The sequence below is a fragment of the Mastomys coucha genome, unplaced genomic scaffold (genome assembly GCF_008632895.1).
Source record: "Mastomys coucha isolate ucsf_1 unplaced genomic scaffold, UCSF_Mcou_1 pScaffold18, whole genome shotgun sequence".
NCBI classification, from domain to species: Eukaryota; Metazoa; Chordata; class Mammalia; order Rodentia; family Muridae; genus Mastomys; species Mastomys coucha.
The window spans coordinates 57792317-57809719 of record NW_022196900.1 but is presented as its reverse complement, the minus strand read 5'-3'; the positions used below and the strand labels follow the sequence as shown (position 1 = coordinate 57809719).

At 40.9% G+C, this 17403-nt stretch overlaps 1 protein-coding gene across 4 annotated transcripts in view; it reads right to left on the bottom strand.

Moving 5' to 3' along the window:
- Patj (PATJ crumbs cell polarity complex component) overlaps positions 1–17403 on the bottom strand; it is a 314427-nt gene that overhangs the window by 185797 nt on the left and 111227 nt on the right. For all 4 annotated transcript variants that reach the window (XM_031377903.1, XM_031377900.1, XM_031377901.1 and 1 more), the window contains exons 22-25: positions 16208–16382; positions 9665–9736; positions 7053–7230; positions 4483–4593 (exon numbers count right to left, since the gene is read on the bottom strand). In XM_031377903.1, coding sequence (XP_031233763.1) covers positions 4483–4593; positions 7053–7230; positions 9665–9736; positions 16208–16382 — 536 coding nt within the window. The remainder of the gene's footprint in view (positions 1–4482; positions 4594–7052; positions 7231–9664; positions 9737–16207; positions 16383–17403) is intronic.

Genomic DNA, 17403 nt, shown 5'->3' with positions numbered 1-17403 from the left:
AATACTTATTTTTATTGTTATAATATTTTATAAATTTTAAGGAATATGACAAAAAAGATATTATAGGTGTTGGGGGGGTTCTGGGAGGAGTTGGGGTACAAAAGGGAAACAAGAATGTGATTTAATTCTATTTACTTAAAATATGTTTTTAAATGTTAACAAATTCAGATAAATTGAAATCATGTAACTTTTCTCATCATAATGTAATAAAAGTTAAAAAAAAATAATTTAGCATTACAATACATAGCAACAGACCAAACCTCAACAGGAATATGAACTCCCAGCTGAAATCTGTTATTTAGCAGATTTCATTGACTTGTTAATTATCTCACTACTACTGTTTGGAGAAGGATAAATTACAAATTTATTTCTTCTACCCAATGAAAGGAGGAATTGAGTGATTTTTTTTTTATAATTTCTGTGATATGTAGACAGAGTCTGATACCCAGTTGTACTCAGTAAGTATTTATAAATGAATGAAGTTCAAGTTCATAATTTTAATATTTATGTATGTATGTATATGTGTATGTATGTATGTGTTTATTTATTTATTTATTTATGTTGTGTGGGTATTTTGACTGCATATATATTTGTTCCCTATATGTGTGCCTACTTTCTGTGAAAAGGTTATCATCAGATCCCGTGGAATCACAGTTAACAGGCAGCTGAGCCTGGGTCCTCTGCAAGAGCAGCCAGTGCTCTTAGCCACTGAGCCATCTCTTCAGCCCCATTAAGTTTATAAAAACAATTTTAATTCTTATTGATGCTAATAGCACAGGTCTTAAATTTTGTCTGGTTTATGGCTTTTTGAGACAGCAATTCAGGAATTCACTCATTATTCCAGGGATACTTAGGACATGGTGTAGCCCAGGCTAGTCTTCAGGCTTGTGTTGGTGAGTTATTACGTTCAGCTAAAGGTGTACCCAGGAGTTGGCTTGTCCTCCTGGCTCTCCCTCCCTGGCTGTAGCTGCTTCTGGCATGTGGCTGCTAATTCCCAAATAATTTCTCCTTGTAATGTTATCTATGAAACATCTTAAGAAAATAGAGTATTTACAGTCATGTTTTTTTTCTAGTCCTAGAGATTGAATAACTACTAGTAATTGTTTTGAGATTCTTCAAATTGCTAACACAAATAATTATGACATAAAATCTGATGGCTGACATGAAGGTAGGAAAAAAAAACCCTTTACAGAAAATTAAAGGAACCACCTGACTAGAGAATATGAAAAACATTTTGAACTACATGTAAGTTAAGATGAATTTCATTCACTTTTAGTATGTTAAATAAACTAATTCAGAATTGGAAAGGCCTCACAAATGTTTTACTTCAATAAAACAACTGTACTAAGTTCTTCAAAAGACTTAGTTGTATGTGTGTGTGTGTGTGTGTGTGTGTGTGTGTGCATGTGTGTGTGTGTACCCTCAAAGTCTAGAAGAAGATGTCAGATCCCCTGGAGCAGCCAACATGGGTACTAGGGACCAAACTTGGGTCCTCTGCAAGACCAGTGAATGCTCTAAAGCTGAGCCATCTCTCCAGCTCCAGGGAAACCTTCTTGACATACATTCAGAGCTTCTCTTATGACCACTGTGCTCTGTCCTTCTGCCTTCGTTAACACTCTGCTGGAGTACAAGGGGGTAGCCTACTTGCAGGTGATCCTTGTCAGAATACAACCAAGACAATCTGGGCTCCGCTCCCTCCGAAGGCAAATCAGGCAGAGGTAAAAGGCAGGCCGAAGCTGAGAGATGGGCAGCATCAGTTACCACTCATGATGCCTACATTCTGAATAGCAAAGATGTATTTTTGTATATGTTAACTGGCAAAGCAGAGATAAAATGCTCACAAAAGCACTACCCCTTATAGGGAAAAAAAAGATCATGTATTTCATGTGACAGTGAAAAATGAATTTAATGGTTAACACGGAAACTGTACATGCAGGAAAGGAAGGGTAGCACTCTAAAGCCATGTGATAAGAAAGTATCGCTATGGTGCTGGACAAAGGGAACAGCACAGCACATTGCTTGTGGGGGATTAAACGGGTCTAGTACATAGCCGTATTCACTAAGTGCTTAGAGAAAAATGACGTTCCATTTTAATTCTTTTTTGTTTGTTTTGTTTGTTTGTTTGTATTTTTGTTTTTTCCAGACAGGGTTTCTCTGTGTAGCCCTGGCTGTCCTGGAACTCACTCTGTAGACCAGGATGGCCTCGAACTCAGAAATCCGCCTGCCCTAATCCCAAGTGCTGGGATTAAAGGTGTGTGACACCACTGCCCAGCCAATTTTAATTCTTAATGATACTTAAGGAATGGTGGAGGAGATGGGTTCGAAAACCCCATTTTGAAGGGTTTTTTATTATTGGAAGCAGGAGTAGGGGGATATAAAAATTACACATGAGGCTACCATCAAATGTAGTTATGGCTGGGCGTGGTGGCACATGCCTTTAATCCTGTCTCTGAAAACAAAACAAAACAAAACAAACAAACAAACAAAAAAGTAGTTATGTTATTACATGGAAAAAAATTACCTTGGCATAGAAACTTTCTGAAGAGAAATGCATTATGAACCAGAGACTCTGCTGGCAAATAAATAGCTGCTAAGGAAGGTAAGTGGTCTAAACACCTGAAATTCAGAAGTTCAGAAAGGGGTGTCTGTGCTAGTTCTGATGTGGCACACGAACCACCATGTGGCTGATGATGCTGATGGGACGTTTTCCCGCATGAAAACACTTTTACACATTAGTCCTTGGAGTAGCACAATGTTAGAATATGACTTTTTTTTAGGGTTTTGAAGAAAGTTCAAAATTTAATATAAACTGGTTAAAATGTTTAAGACATCTGGGCAAGGTGGCCCACATTTGTAGTCATAGCTACTTGGGAGGTAAAAGGATCAGGAATTTGAACCCAATCTGGACAACTCAGTAAGACTTTGTTTCAAATAAAATACGGGCTAAGGATAGAAGGTCACGGGGAGGGTGCTTGCTTAGCATGTGAGAGACTCTGGGTTTGATCCCTGCACTGGGAATTAATTTAATACAATTAAATCTGGAAGGGAGGAGTGTAGCTCAGGGGTACAGTGACTATCGTGTATGAGGCCTGGTGTTCTATGGCTACTACTGCAAAGTAGAGAAAGAAACATGAAGGCACTGTTTGTACATACCACACTCTGTCCTGAGGACTTATGGCAGTAATTAATCCAAGCCCCTTTAGCAAGGCAGGAAACTTGATCTGTCATTGGCTTGGGAGTTATTCTGTGCTAAAACAGGTTTAAAATGGAACAAGTAAGCCTGGTGACTAACACCACCGGTCTGCGCATACCCATGGCTTCAGGCCAGAGGCTGGAGTTAGGCGGCCGGCTCTACTCTGTGGACCAAGTGATCTGAGCATGACCCTGGGAGGATGCTCCTGCTTCTACAGCTGAGTTTATGCCATCCATGAAAAGCCTTGTAACTCAGCTCACTAGCAAAAGCTACTGGAGGCTCGACATTTTTAGGTGAATCGATAACACAATCAAATGTTCTAAATATTTTCAACAGGGCACTTGAGGTTGGTGGCAGAGTGTATATCCTGTTGACTCATTTTCCCTCACAGTTGTTTCTTTGGAAGTGCCATTTGGCAAAGAACAGTATAGGTAAATTTCCTATTGAATGCAGTTCTAGAAATAAAAGCACAGCCACAAGTACATTTTATGCAGTTCACTCTTTCAGTCTTGCTGGGGTGAGCAACACACTGAGAAGGAATGGCACAGTCATGGAGCATGGCAAAACCGTAGAGCCGCCCAAGGTGGCCATGGCTGCAGCCCAGCATACAGAAAGTGCTCTCCTGCATGCACAGCCCAGCCTCAGAGCTATGGAGCTGGGGCAGCCAGTGATCCACTCCTTGTTTTCCACACAAGTATTATTTCCTGTATTCCCTGAAGGGCTGACTATGTTACAGTTCTAAGGCACAAGTAATCCTGTTACTTCTGCAGTTCTACTGATCAGAAGTACATATTACTTCCATTTCTAGGACTTAAGGCTACGGAGATACATACAACCTCATACAACAGCATCACCCTGACAATGCATCTGTATTTACCATGATTCAAACATTCCCAAGGCCTGCTGGTTCTCCACAAGGCTTTTATTCCTGACCTTTTAAGCTCTGAAGTAACTGACTGAGAAAAGCGAGAAAGTGTGTGGGTCACTGTGTTAGCAGAAGTGATAAGCAGGCAGGGAGGGAACAGGAACAGGACCCTGGGATTCTCAGGCTTGGTTAAGCCAATGTATTGACCATGACAAAATTTTGGCCAGCATATCAAAATTGGGTTGAAAAACAAAACAAAACAAAACAAACAAACAGAGATTGATGGGGAAGGCCAAATCTGTATGGAGCTAATCAATAGGTTTAACAAGTAAAACCAAACAACAGTGGAAACATGGGAAGGCTGGGAGACACGGTTAGCAGAGGTGAACAGAGTACTCGTGTTGAAGTAAGATGTAGAACTTACTCTTGGGGTGGATGACAGGCTCTGTACCACGAATACCACAGGGTTTCCGGCACTCTTGATTGCCTCCACAGCTTCTGCATGTGAGGCATTCTGCAGGTCTACACCAGATACCTAAACCATACAAGCAGCATTCTGATTAGAAAGGCACCAAGTTCCTGTGTGAGAAAAGCCAGGAACTAATGCATTAGAAGACAGCCAGGGAGTGAGAACAGCTACATGTGAAATGTTCCACTGGTTCATGGGCAGCATGGTTAACATAATGCTTCCAGCTGGGGAGGGACAGCAAGGAGGACAGTTACATCACAACAGTCCCACTTTCATATAATGACCCTAAACTGGAAGCTGGCATGGTTTCAACCCAAGGTCTCTAAGCAACAGCACACAGCTCCTTGTAACAGAAGCAAGCCTCAGAGTGGAATGAGGAACCTTTCCGGACTCGTACGGTCTCTCCATTAAACTAAGTTACTTAAACTATTACCACAATCCAGAAACTATCTTATAGTTTGTGCTAACAGAAGAAGTGTCCAAACACACACATGTTCTTTTATTAAAAGTGCTCATAACTTTCAGATAAAGGGTTCCTTATCTGGAAACTCAGAGCATAACTTACTAGCATATCCATAGTCTCGAAAAGCACAGGGTTTCAAATCCCAAACAGAGCAATGCCTTAATTGTTAGAGTGGGTTTTAGTCAGTGGGGCGGTGAGTGCATTGCTTCAAGAGGATGAGGGATGAATGCAGGTGTTCCTTAGATGGGAAGCCAGAGACAAATGCAACTCTGACACACTGAACAGCAAATCTGGTTCTTCTCAGCTTTAGAATCCAAATCCAGCAACTCTACTGTTCATGTGGTGAAGACATACTTCTGAGAAATAAACCCTAACTTCTTAGAAGAGTTCTCCTCACGTATCTAAATCTTTCTTATCATTGCTTAAAGGTATCTGTTTACAAGATGCAGACAGAACTTAGCACTGACTTTGAGCAAAAACAAACCGAATAAAAACCTTAGAGCAAGAATCACAGGAAGCAGAAACAAATGACTCATCACACCTGACTCAACGCAGAGTAGAGCGTAACTCTCAGTCCCACTGTGAGCCTGAAACAGCGAGCTCATGGGGGAAAATCATTTTATTTTCTTAAAGGCTTGATGTATTTATGTGTACGTATGTACATGTCACATATGTGCTGATATTCTAAGAGATCGCAGAGGGCATCAGGTTCCCTGCAGCTAGAGCCATGAGCAGTGTGGGCAGCCTGATGAAGTAGCTGGGAATACAACAGGTCCTGTGGAACAGATGCAAGGGCTCTTAACTCCTGATTTATCTTTCTGGCCCCTAAACTCCTAATAACAGAAGATAAATCAACGGGCCACTGAAAACACATAGGAGGCATGCTCAGACAATCCACCAGAGAGAGAGGATCAGCACACGGAAACACACACCAGCTAAGGCAGGGCTGAGCAGCAAACTAAAATCACGACTTGGTGTCACTACATACCTGTTAAAATGCCAAACTAACAACACTCTCTATGGATAATGTGGACAAACTGGTTCATTTACTCATGGCTTGTAGGGATACAAAATAGCTCAGTCAATCCTGAAAATAGTTTGATAGCAAATAACATTTGCACGTATTCCAGAGAAATAAAGACCTGTGTGCATTTGGTGATTGCACACTGGGTATGGAGAGAGACACGGGTAGTTTTGGCAGGAGGTGAAGGTGGGGAGAAAGGGAATTTACCGAGAGCTTCAGCTACAAACAGGTTCAAGGCTAACCTCGGCTACATGGAGCTAGAGATAACTACTCTGGAATCATCCAGCAAGCCCAATGCAAAAATCCACTCAGCACTCAGAGCACATTTCGTGTTTTCATGTGCATTTAAAATTTAGCTCCCAAGGCTGGAGAGAGGTCTTAACAGGTACGAGCATTTGCTGCTCCTGTCAAGGACCCTGGTTCAGTTCCCAGCACCTACATGGCAGCTCACAACCACCTGTAGCTCAAAGGTTCCAGAGTACTGAAAGCCTTTCTCTGGCCTCTGCAGTCTCCTGTATGCACAAGATACACATAATTCATGCAGAACTCTCTCTCTCTCTCTCTCTCTTACACACACACACACACACACATATACACACTCACACACATACCTCCAACACACATATGTGTAAAATAATAAGTAATGAATAAATCTTCAAAATAAGTAAGACTGTCTCTCATAAAACTGGAAACATGTGAGCCATGGTTTCCCCCTTTCAAAGTCACCTTTCTGTAGATAAGCTACAAGCATAAAGCCCAGAACTTGCTAAAGGTTCTGGGGAAGTAGGTGTCCACCAGTTCTACATGCAGCACTGTGCTAAATCCGTCAATCATCAGCTGGGGTTCTTGTCTTATCATTTTACTTGCTCCCCCTCACAAGCTAGAAAAGCTCATGCAGTGTACGTATGGCATACAAACTGAGGCGCCACCAATGGACACTACCAATTCCATGTGATTAGACTAAACATCGAGTTGGCCTAAGTGATTCTTTCACGGAGTCAAATGTTTCATGGAAAATGCTGTTTCAACCTCACTCACCTCAAGAATTTTATCTCCAGTTTTAAGTGCATTAGTCTTTCCTGCAGGACTGTCTTCTAACACTTGTTTGATGAATATTCCCTTGAGCTCCTCTCCATTCTTGAGGCGTTTTATAACTGTTTGTCCACCAACAATGCTGATGCCAAGAGACACATTAGGTTCTCTAAAAATCTCAACACTATAACAGAGAAAAAGAAAGCACACTTATGAATAAGGTAATTTCATCAGCTGCACTGTCACCGTAAGTGCTCTGTCTATGGCACAGCCTGTGGCTCATGCTTTATGAAAATTTCCTAATGCACTTTAGAGATGGTGTATAAATGAGGCTAGCTCCAAAATCGTAAGATATTGTCAAAATTTATGACATTTAAAAGTTGAAATTTTGAAAAGGTAGATCTCTCAAATAAGAACTCTTGAGATTCGAAGGTATTTGCTAAGACTTAATGAAATGATTGGACATTTCATTTATATGCACAATGTTAGCAGAGACTCTGAGAAAATAACAAAGAGGTAAAGACTCAAGAAAGCACATTTCCATTTTAATGAAGCCTTAGCCTTTCAGAGTAAAACAAGCTTGCTACCGGGTGTGGTGCTCTTCCAGTGAGAAGGTTTTAAGTGTTAGGTTCTTTGTAGAAAGCTACCTTCATCTGCTTTCTACTTCCATATCATTGTTTCTGTTTGTCTGTTTACTTATGGATACATAGTTCTTTGAGCTAGGTTCTCATATATATATATATATATATATATATTATATATATAACATATATACATATATAAATATATATAGCTAGGAGAACTTGAATTGGATTTGTTGTTTCAGGTTCTCACATGCTTGGATTATAGGCATGTGTCCGATATACCCATACATATACCTAAACAATATTAGGTTTTTATCCAATGACACTTTTTAAAAAAAGAGCGTATGTAATGAAATTTGTTCCTGTATAACTATAGAAACATGAGCATTGGTCAACTGAATTTAAAAACTACTCATAAAATATGTCCTCAGCATCTGCAAGACAAGACTTGGAAGTGCAAGGTGATGGTAGGGTGGATGGTGGTGGTGCTGGAATTAACACAGCAGAAAAGAGGGAGAGGGGCTCCTGAAGGACTTTAGCAATCACAAAACTCGGGTGGCCTGACTATGGAGAGCCGCAGCTGCCACCCTAAATATGGCGCCTGGCCTCCGGCCAGAGCAGAAAGCATTGCAATAAACAAGTCCTTATTTGGAGCATCACGATAAAAAAGTCCTTATTTAGAAAAGTTGAGTGCCTCCAGTTTGTGATGCAAGCTGGCATGATTTCTCGTAGCCTATTATGCTTTGCCGCGTAGCTGATGCTGATTGGGACCAGGGAAAGTATTTAACCCACAAGTTCTGGGGGCTGGGAGGAGAGATGATGAAGGAATGATTTTGTTGTGCAAGGTTCCTGAATAAACCCACAAGTTCTGGGGGCTGGGAGGAGAGATGATGAAGGAATGATTCTGTTGTGCAAGGTTCCTGAATAAACTGCTTGGAGAAGAGTTCGTGGTCGCCTCCTTATTTCCGCTGGTCGGTGAGGCGGTGACAGCCTGACAAGCACTTCTATGTGCAAACACATGCAAGAGAGGATAAGCTCATTCTGTGAACCCAAATCAGACACAAGCGCATTCTGTCCACCAGGATGAGGAGAGGGAAGCTGGTGGGTGAGAGAAGTCTCCACTAGAGTGTCTGGGCCTGGAGCTGAACAGCGTCCACAGCAGCACTACCTCACCTGCAACCAAGGCAGGACAAAGCCTCTCTGTGGCTCCTCTCACAGAGACATCTGTAAACTGCTTTCTCTGAGACAGCATCAAAGAGTTTAATATTGGCTAAGAGTCTTTAGACAACACAAGAAGGAATTAAAACTCAGCACAAAGGTTTACTTATTTTAAGTCTCAATTACAGTGACTAAGTGTCTTAATCAGGGTTTCTATTGCTGCGACAAAATGCCATGACCAAAAAGCAAGTTGGAAAGGAAAGGGTTTATTTGGCTTAAATAAACTTCCATATCCAGATCTTTTCATCATTGCAGGAAATCAGGATAGGAACTCAAACAGGGCAGAAGCAGCATGGAGGCAGGAGCTGATGCAGAGGTCATGGAAGGGTGCTGCTTACTGGCTTGCTCTCCATGGCTTACTCAGCCTGTTTTCTTATAGAACTAAGGACAATTAGCCCAGGGATGGCAGCATCCACAATGGGCAGGGCCCTCCCACCTCAACCACTAATTTAAAAAATTGAATCTTATGGAGGCATCTTCTCTCTCTCTCTCTCTCTCTCTCTCTCTCTCTCTCTCTCTCTCTTTCTTTCTTTTGGTTTTCTTGAGACAGGGTTTCTCTGTGTGGCCTTGCCTGTCCTGGAACTTACTCTGTAGACCAGGCTGGCCTTGAACTCAGAAATCCGCCTGCCTCTGCCTCCCAAGTGCTGGGATTAAAGCTGTGAGCCACCACCGCCCAGCGGAGGCATCCCCTCAATTGAGGTTCCCTCCTTTGAAATGCCTCTAGCTTGTGTCAAGCTGCCACAAGACTAGCCAGCACTAAATAAGCTGAGGAGCAAGGGTATGCTTGCACTGAGGACAGGAACAGCACATACTCACATTCTTGGTGGACCCCAGTGGCTGAAGTTTGGTGTTTCCTCTCCTTCACCTTCCTCCCTCTCTGGTAATTCACTATAAGGAGAAATACAAAACACTCTTATTCTTAAGTTCTCAGAAGTGTCAAAATTACATGATCTAAAGGTAAATAATTAACTTCTAAACTTTTACAGTATTCCCATCAATAAACGAACAGAGAGAACATGCCTGCGTTAATAGTCAATGTAGCAGCCAACCCTACAGCTCCAGGATGTCACAGAATGATTAAAAACAGCTAAAACAGGAGACACTTTAAAAAAGATTGCCTTTAACTTGTCCAATTTCGCATGTGCACTGGCATCCATACATAACATTTTTCTGTTGTTCTATAAAGAATCTCATGTGTAACCCAGGCTGGCATTGAAGATGCACCAACCTTTGTGCCTTGTTCACCCAAGTACTGAGATTTCAGGGATGCATGACTATTCATGGCTTAGGGTTTGTTTCTTAAACTCTGCACTGACTGACCAGCTCACCCACTGCTTTATTTCTGCCTCGCAGCTGGGATCAACTTGCTGAACTAGATACCAAGAAACGCTGAAAGATAACGTGAATGAGTTAGGGCAGTAATGTGATTGCTTTTGGTCATGCTGTTTATCACAGCAACAGAAAGCAAGCTAAAACAAGTAGATTTGGAAAACTCTTAGTTCTCACTGTTCAAATTAGAAAAAAACCATCCCTTGTATTTGTGGGAGTTTCTTTGCTTTGACTGTGGATTTTTTGAGCTGAGGGCTGTAATTCCTATAATGACAGTGTACACAGGCCATAGAAACCATTTATACTGTCATTATAGGAATTACATACCTCACCAAGACCAAACGCAATGTGGGGAGGAAAGGCTCTATTTTACTTTAGAGCGTACAGTCCCACCATCTAGAGGACTGAAGCAGAGACCACAAGAAAACAGTAAGTAGTGCACTCCACGGCTCAGGACCAGCTACTTTTCTTATACAGCCAAAGCCCACAGTAAGCTAGGCCCTTCTACAACAATTACCAATCACAAAAATGCTTACCAATCATGAAAATGCTCATAGACATAGCCACAGGACAGTGTCACTCAACTGTGTTTCCCTCTTCTTTTGTGACTCTGTTTTTGTCAAGTTGACATGTGAGGCTAACAATGACGCACGGCTTCCCAGAAGTTAACACATGACAATAACTGTTTTTCTTTGCTAAAGACGTAACACAGGGATTCTTCTACTGGAAGAGCGCAGTACATTTCATCGCCTATTACCACTCTTCAAGGAGCCGGAGGACACATACTTTAATAAGATTATTTCATAGAAAATAGTCTGAAGCCTGAAGGTTCTCCCAACTGTAAGTTTCAGAAAGTCAGAAGATTGTACAGTTGAACAAATAAATCCACTTTACCAAGGTGAATGTATATTCCACTTAATCTGAGTTAGAAACATCAGCAAAAGTCAAATGGTTTTGCTGTACATATTAAGATATAAATTTGCAAAAAAACTATTTCAAATACTGGAGAGATTTTAAATTGCTTTTTGTTTGTTTGTTTTCACTAATATTTTCTAGTTACTGTATATGGGTTTCATAGTGACACTACCGCACTTTATTATACTTCCTCTTGTTTACCATCCTGTCACACTCCCTAGATCCTCTTGGAGCCCCCTGCCCCCACAAGCAGCAGCTCCTCTGGCTGCTCTCACCTCACTTACACTCTCTTACCCCATTCTATCCCTTCCCCTCACTTCATAGTACTCCTCCTAGCACTGATCACACACACACACACACACACACACACACACACACACACACACACACACACTGTTCCTCTTTCTGAGTCCAGCCTATTTCACTTAGCACAATGGTCTCCAGTATATCCGTTTCCCCACAAACGTCACAATTTCATTTTTTACATTGAACAAAATCCACTGTGTATTTGTGTCAAGTTCTCCTTGCCGGTTCCTCTGGTGTTGCACACTTATTGCCACGAACAGTGCGGCAGGGACCATGGCCGTGCAAGCATCTCTGTGGCATGCTCACTCTGAACGTAAAACGTTCACACTAGCTGCAGCTAGTTCTGATTACGGCTTCTTTTGAACCTCCCTACTGACTTGCAGAGTAGCTGGACTGGATTAAATTCCCATCATAGTGTACAAACGTTGCTCTTTTCCCACATCCTCACCAGAACTTTGGTTTTCTTCATGATAGACATGCTGACTGGGAGGAGATAGATTTTCACTGTAATTTTACTTCAAAATCCTCATGGTGAAGAATATTTTCAACTGCTTATTGGAAAGCCTCTTGTACTGAGAAATATATAGTCAATCTGTTAGCCATTTACTGATTCCCATTTACATGCTTTGGGAGCCTTTAGGTTCTGGAGTTCATTACAGATTCTAGACTCCCAGGACAAGCAGTTGGCAAAGCTAGCCTCCCTTCCTCCAGCTGCCTTCTCTCTCTGCTGCACGCTTCCTTTCCTGAGCAGGTTTTGAATTTGATGCAGTACCATCTGAACTCTGAGCATTCACCTTCGCCGTCAGGGCCCTTTGCAAAAGCCCTTGCCTTTGCATGCACCTTGTAGAGTTCTGCCAATGTTTTCATCAAACACTTTTAAGAGCTTTTGGCTTTACATCACAGTTCTTGATATATTAATAGATTATTGGATCAGAGTAAAAAAGGATTGAGTTTCATTCTGTTACTTATAGATACCAGTTCCCTGGTACCATTTGTTAAAGAGGCTGTCTGGGTGAACTGGTATGTGCTGCAGCACATGTATGAGGGTCAGGGGATAAGCTGTGGAGTTGAGCCTCTCCTTCCAGGCTATGGGTTCCAGGTCCTGAGCTCACTTGTTTGGTGGCAGATTCCTTTTACCTGCTGGACCATCCTGTCAGTACACTTTTCATTTTAAGAAGATTTCACTTCATATATTTTATATACAAGGTACTGCGCTATTTGGTTCCCTTCCTTACCCCCCCTGGTTAGTGCTATTTGTTACTCTACAAAACCACAGTTCTGCTTTCAAGTTTATATATATATATATACATATATACACATACACAAATATATAAATATATACTTATATATGTATATATACATATATACCTGTATATATATATATATACACACATATACATATATATATCTGTATATATATACATATACATACCTGTATATATGTATATATACATGTGTATATATGTGTGTATATATATATATATATACAGATATATATATGATTATAAAATCTAGAAAGCACATACAAGAAAAAAATATACATTGTTTTCCTGACAATTAATTATTTGCTTCTTGATTCATTTAATAACCTTCCTGCCAACAGCATAACGTCACTAGTGTTTATGGCTGGAAAGAATTCCATTGTGTATATTCACCACAATCTCCTCACTCACTTCTGCCATTGGGCTGGTGCTGTAACTTGGTCATGAGGAGCAGTGCTGCAGTAGACATGGATGTGCAGATGTCTCTGGTGTGCCGGCTGGAGGGCTTTGTGTAAACATCCAAGACAGGTGTAGTGGTGGAGCTAATGTGGTGGATCTAGTTTTTAAGAGGCTGCCAACACAATTTGCATGGTGGCTGGACTAGCCCGCCATCTGACAGCGATGAGAGGCTTCCGTTCACTCAGACTCTCACCAGTATTTGTTCACTTTCCTATTAAGTCCCAAACACAGGTCTTTCACCTCAAGTTCATTTTCAGGCTCGAAACCTTGCTTAGTGTACTGTGATTTGATCCTATCATTGTTTTAAAATGACAACGGAAGATGCTACAATCTGAGTATTTAATTAAATTCAGTAAGGCTCCAGAAGCCATGCATCAATCAATACCTTGCCATTTCCATCAGCATCACCTCTGGATTAAACATCCACCATGGCCGGTACCAGCCTGTTCCATGTATTTTTTCCAGTTTTATAGACACAGAGTTGACTATACATCTTTCCACTCCTCTTTGGGCAGAAGGAAATGGGTGTGGCCTGTATTTAGATCTTTTCCATTTCCTCAGTTAACTCCAGTTTAGAGAAACAGTTTCACTTCTAGCAACACTAAGCACAAGACAAACTTAAAAACCAAAGGTGCTTTACTGACACATGATTAAACCACATATAAAGTCGTGAAACATGTTCTCAACCTTTCTACTCTGAGGTCTCTCTGGGGAAAGAGTCTATTGCTGACTTACTCAGGCACCCTCACCTGCATTTATATAGTCCTATCTAATAAAACATGAGTGCATGCGTGTACCCCCTTACCCGAGTCATCTAGGCAATACGCATGTACAAGCCACTTTACACGGACAGGATTCTCAACACTACACAGTTTCTACCATGTCCAACTCTGACCTTTCTCTTCCACTCTCAACTGTGATTTCTACCCAACACCAACACAACAAAACAGACAAATGAAGCTGCTCTGTCCTTAGACAGCCTCACAGCATGTTTATCCTGGCTTATCTCTGGCCGTTCAGCAGCTCTTCCCCTGGTTTGCAGTTCACCACCTTGCTTACTCCTGTTGTGTCCTCCCCACTTCCCCTTCCTCTCTCCAGTCAGGCCTGAGCACCACCTGTGGCAGGACTTGGAAGGCGCATGTTCTCCTTCCTGCTTGATCTTTCAAGTCCAGGAGCTTCATCTTCACTTGACCATGTTCTCAATGACACGTGTCAGAATACACCTCCCTCCCAGATCTCTATATCCAGTGGATTCCATTTACTCTGTTGATTTAGGAATATTTTAATCCTCAACACGTCCCCAGATAACCTAAAAACTTGCCAACCTGTTTATAGGCCTTTATCAAAGCATTACTGTCCTGCTACCTAGCTCCCTACTCTAGAACCATGGGTCTCACAAAGTGTCATTAGTCACCATTCGCTACAGATTCTCTAACACAGCCTTTTGTCCTCAAGTCCACTTGCTGATCTGTTCATAGAAACTCTAAATTAATATCCCATTCCCTAAGCAAATACTCTATGTAACCCATTTTGTGAATAAAAATATGAAATTCTTTTTTTAAAAAGTATTAAACAAATAGACATTTTAATATTATGCATTCAATAAATTTTAAACTTCACTTGTGTGGATAAATGTGCATTTGTGTATGTGTGTGTGTTCTAGTTTTCAAATCACATTTTACTGAACGGTCCCTATTTCTCATTTTATCCTGTAAAAAAATTTGAAGATATGATAGAATAAAATGTTGCAACTGGAACATGACTTTGTCACCCAGGTTCTTAGTGTATATAAGCCACTATTTCTTCATTTTAAGTAATTACATAATTATTTGTGGGAAAATAACTGCTTTCATATACTCTACAAAAAAACAATCTTCTAACTCCTAATAAAAACTCTTAGCATTTTTTTCTTCACACACAAATTAATTCATGGGTCTCCCAAGAGGTTATTCCCCCCATAGTGCACATGCTTGCTTTTGCATTTGCTTTATTTTGTACTTCTTTTCTTATAGAATATGAGATCTTTTCTTTTAAATAAGTCTCTAATCAAGAATTCACACAAAAGTTCAAAATGGGATCCATATCAGTATCTAGACTGGAGACAGTTTTATTACTATTAATTCACTATAAAATTCCCTTTAAAGAAGGTCCACTAACTTAAATCATAATTGCATTATATATTCAGGGAGTGTGTAAACACATGTGTATTGTATTTACTTTTTTTGGGTAGTAAATAGATTTTTTTCCTTTTTTTTTTTTTTTTTTTTTTTTTTTTTTTTTTTTTTTTTTTTTGACAGGAGCCTGATATAGCTGTCTCCTGAGAGGCTCTGACAGTGACTGATTAATACAGAAGTAGAGACTCACAGCCATCCATTGGACTGAGCACAAGGTCCCCATCAAAGGAGCTAGAGAAAGGACCCAAGAAGCTAAAGGGTTTACAGTCCCTTAAGACGAACAACAATATGAACTAACTAGTACCCTCAGAGCTCCCAGGGACTAAACCACGAACCAAGAGTACACATAGTGGGACTCATGGCTCCGGCTGCATATGTAGAAGGTTCTATGCTCCAGTGTAGGGGAATGCCAGGGCCAGGAAGCAGGAGAGGGTGGGTTGGTGAGCAGGGGGAAAGCGTGAAAACAGGGTTTTTCTTTTTTTTTTTTTTTTTGGAGGGGAAACCGGGAAAGAAGATATCATTTGAAATGTAAATAAAGGAAATATCTAATTAAAAAAATATGGAATTCTATGTGTGGCCTAATTTTAAGCACAATGTAAACTTTTAATAGTAATTGTCTAATACAGATTTAGTCATAGTATCCTACATTTTCTAAATGTCTCACTAAAATTGCACATGTTTCAGAAATAAAAGCCAAACCACAGTGGACAGGGAACATGGGGGGAACATTGGCACAGGGGGTAGGGGTGGCTATAAGTTAGAATAAAGGACAAAGTCAGACGTGTAAGAAAATAACACAAAATATACTACTTTATACAACTTAACAATAATAATAAATACACTACTTCATGTAACTTAGTAACAACTTTTTAAAGGAAGAAGAGAAATGAAAAGGCAGCGGAAGGATACCATACCATGCAGCATTTGCATGTCGTGAGGACACCATTCCCATGTGTGGTGAAGACTTGGTGACAACCCGGGCGCTGGGGAGTCGGTACAGAGGCAAATCTTCCTGTTCTCTTCTTTGGGCAACAGCTGGAAGATCAACAAGCATGCCAGGTCCTTGCAAGTCATTTGGAATCACCATGCCTGAAGAATCCAGACAATGGGAATACAAGATACAGTCAGCACACTGCTAAAGGGCGCCCACTAGAGGTATGGCCCTCCCAGCTAGGAGATGGCTGACATTAAAGTATGCATATCAAAGACTTAAGGCCAGATGGCCTGAAGCACCACTGAAAAGCAATGCAAGGAATGGGATGTGGACGCACAGAGGAAGGGTACATTTCCTGTGGGTCCTTGGGGGAGAACAAAGAAATGAACTACACTAGGTACTTTATCAATATCATTACTTTATCAAAACAACTCATTTAGGTTTTCTAATCTTACTGCAAAGTTTTCCTTTCTTGCTCCAAGCTATTCTGGCCATGGGTATTCTGGAATTTACTCATTTAAACAAAATGACTCCATTGAACAGCAACTGAGAATTCTTACAATTTGAAAGGCTCAGCAGAGTTAGAAACAGCAGAGTTAGTTTATATCTGTTGACACATTCTATTTTCACCAATAACTGTAAGAAAGGACATTATTAATTGTATTTTTATGAAAGGGGAAATTCAGGTTAAAGACTTTGCTAATTTTTATTTGGTCCAAGCACAGGCAAGGGGGTGCATACTTGCCACAGTGCATGTGTGGGTCGGAAGGCCACCTGTAGGATTTGGTTTTCCTAGGTCATCAGGCTTCCCAGCAAGTGCCTTTACCTGATGACCCAATTTTGTGTACTTGGCCACTAAAGAACACAAATTACCATAATTTATTTCAAAGTTTACCTTTGTTAGGCCAAGTTCTTATTTTAATTCACCTATGGGGGGGCATACACACAAGTGTGCACAGAGGTGTGCATGGGTGCCCACATGGGACAGCAGAAGAAGACATGAGCTCTGTTCTTCTTCTACTTTCGGCCTTATTCCCTTGGGACAGGGTTTCTTACTGAACCAGAAGCTTACTGTGCAGCTAGGCTGGCCTGCCAGGGAGCCCTCAGGAGCAGCCTAGCTCGCCTCCCAGTGCTGGGATTACAAGCACATATGCCCAGCTTTTTTTTTTTTTTTCG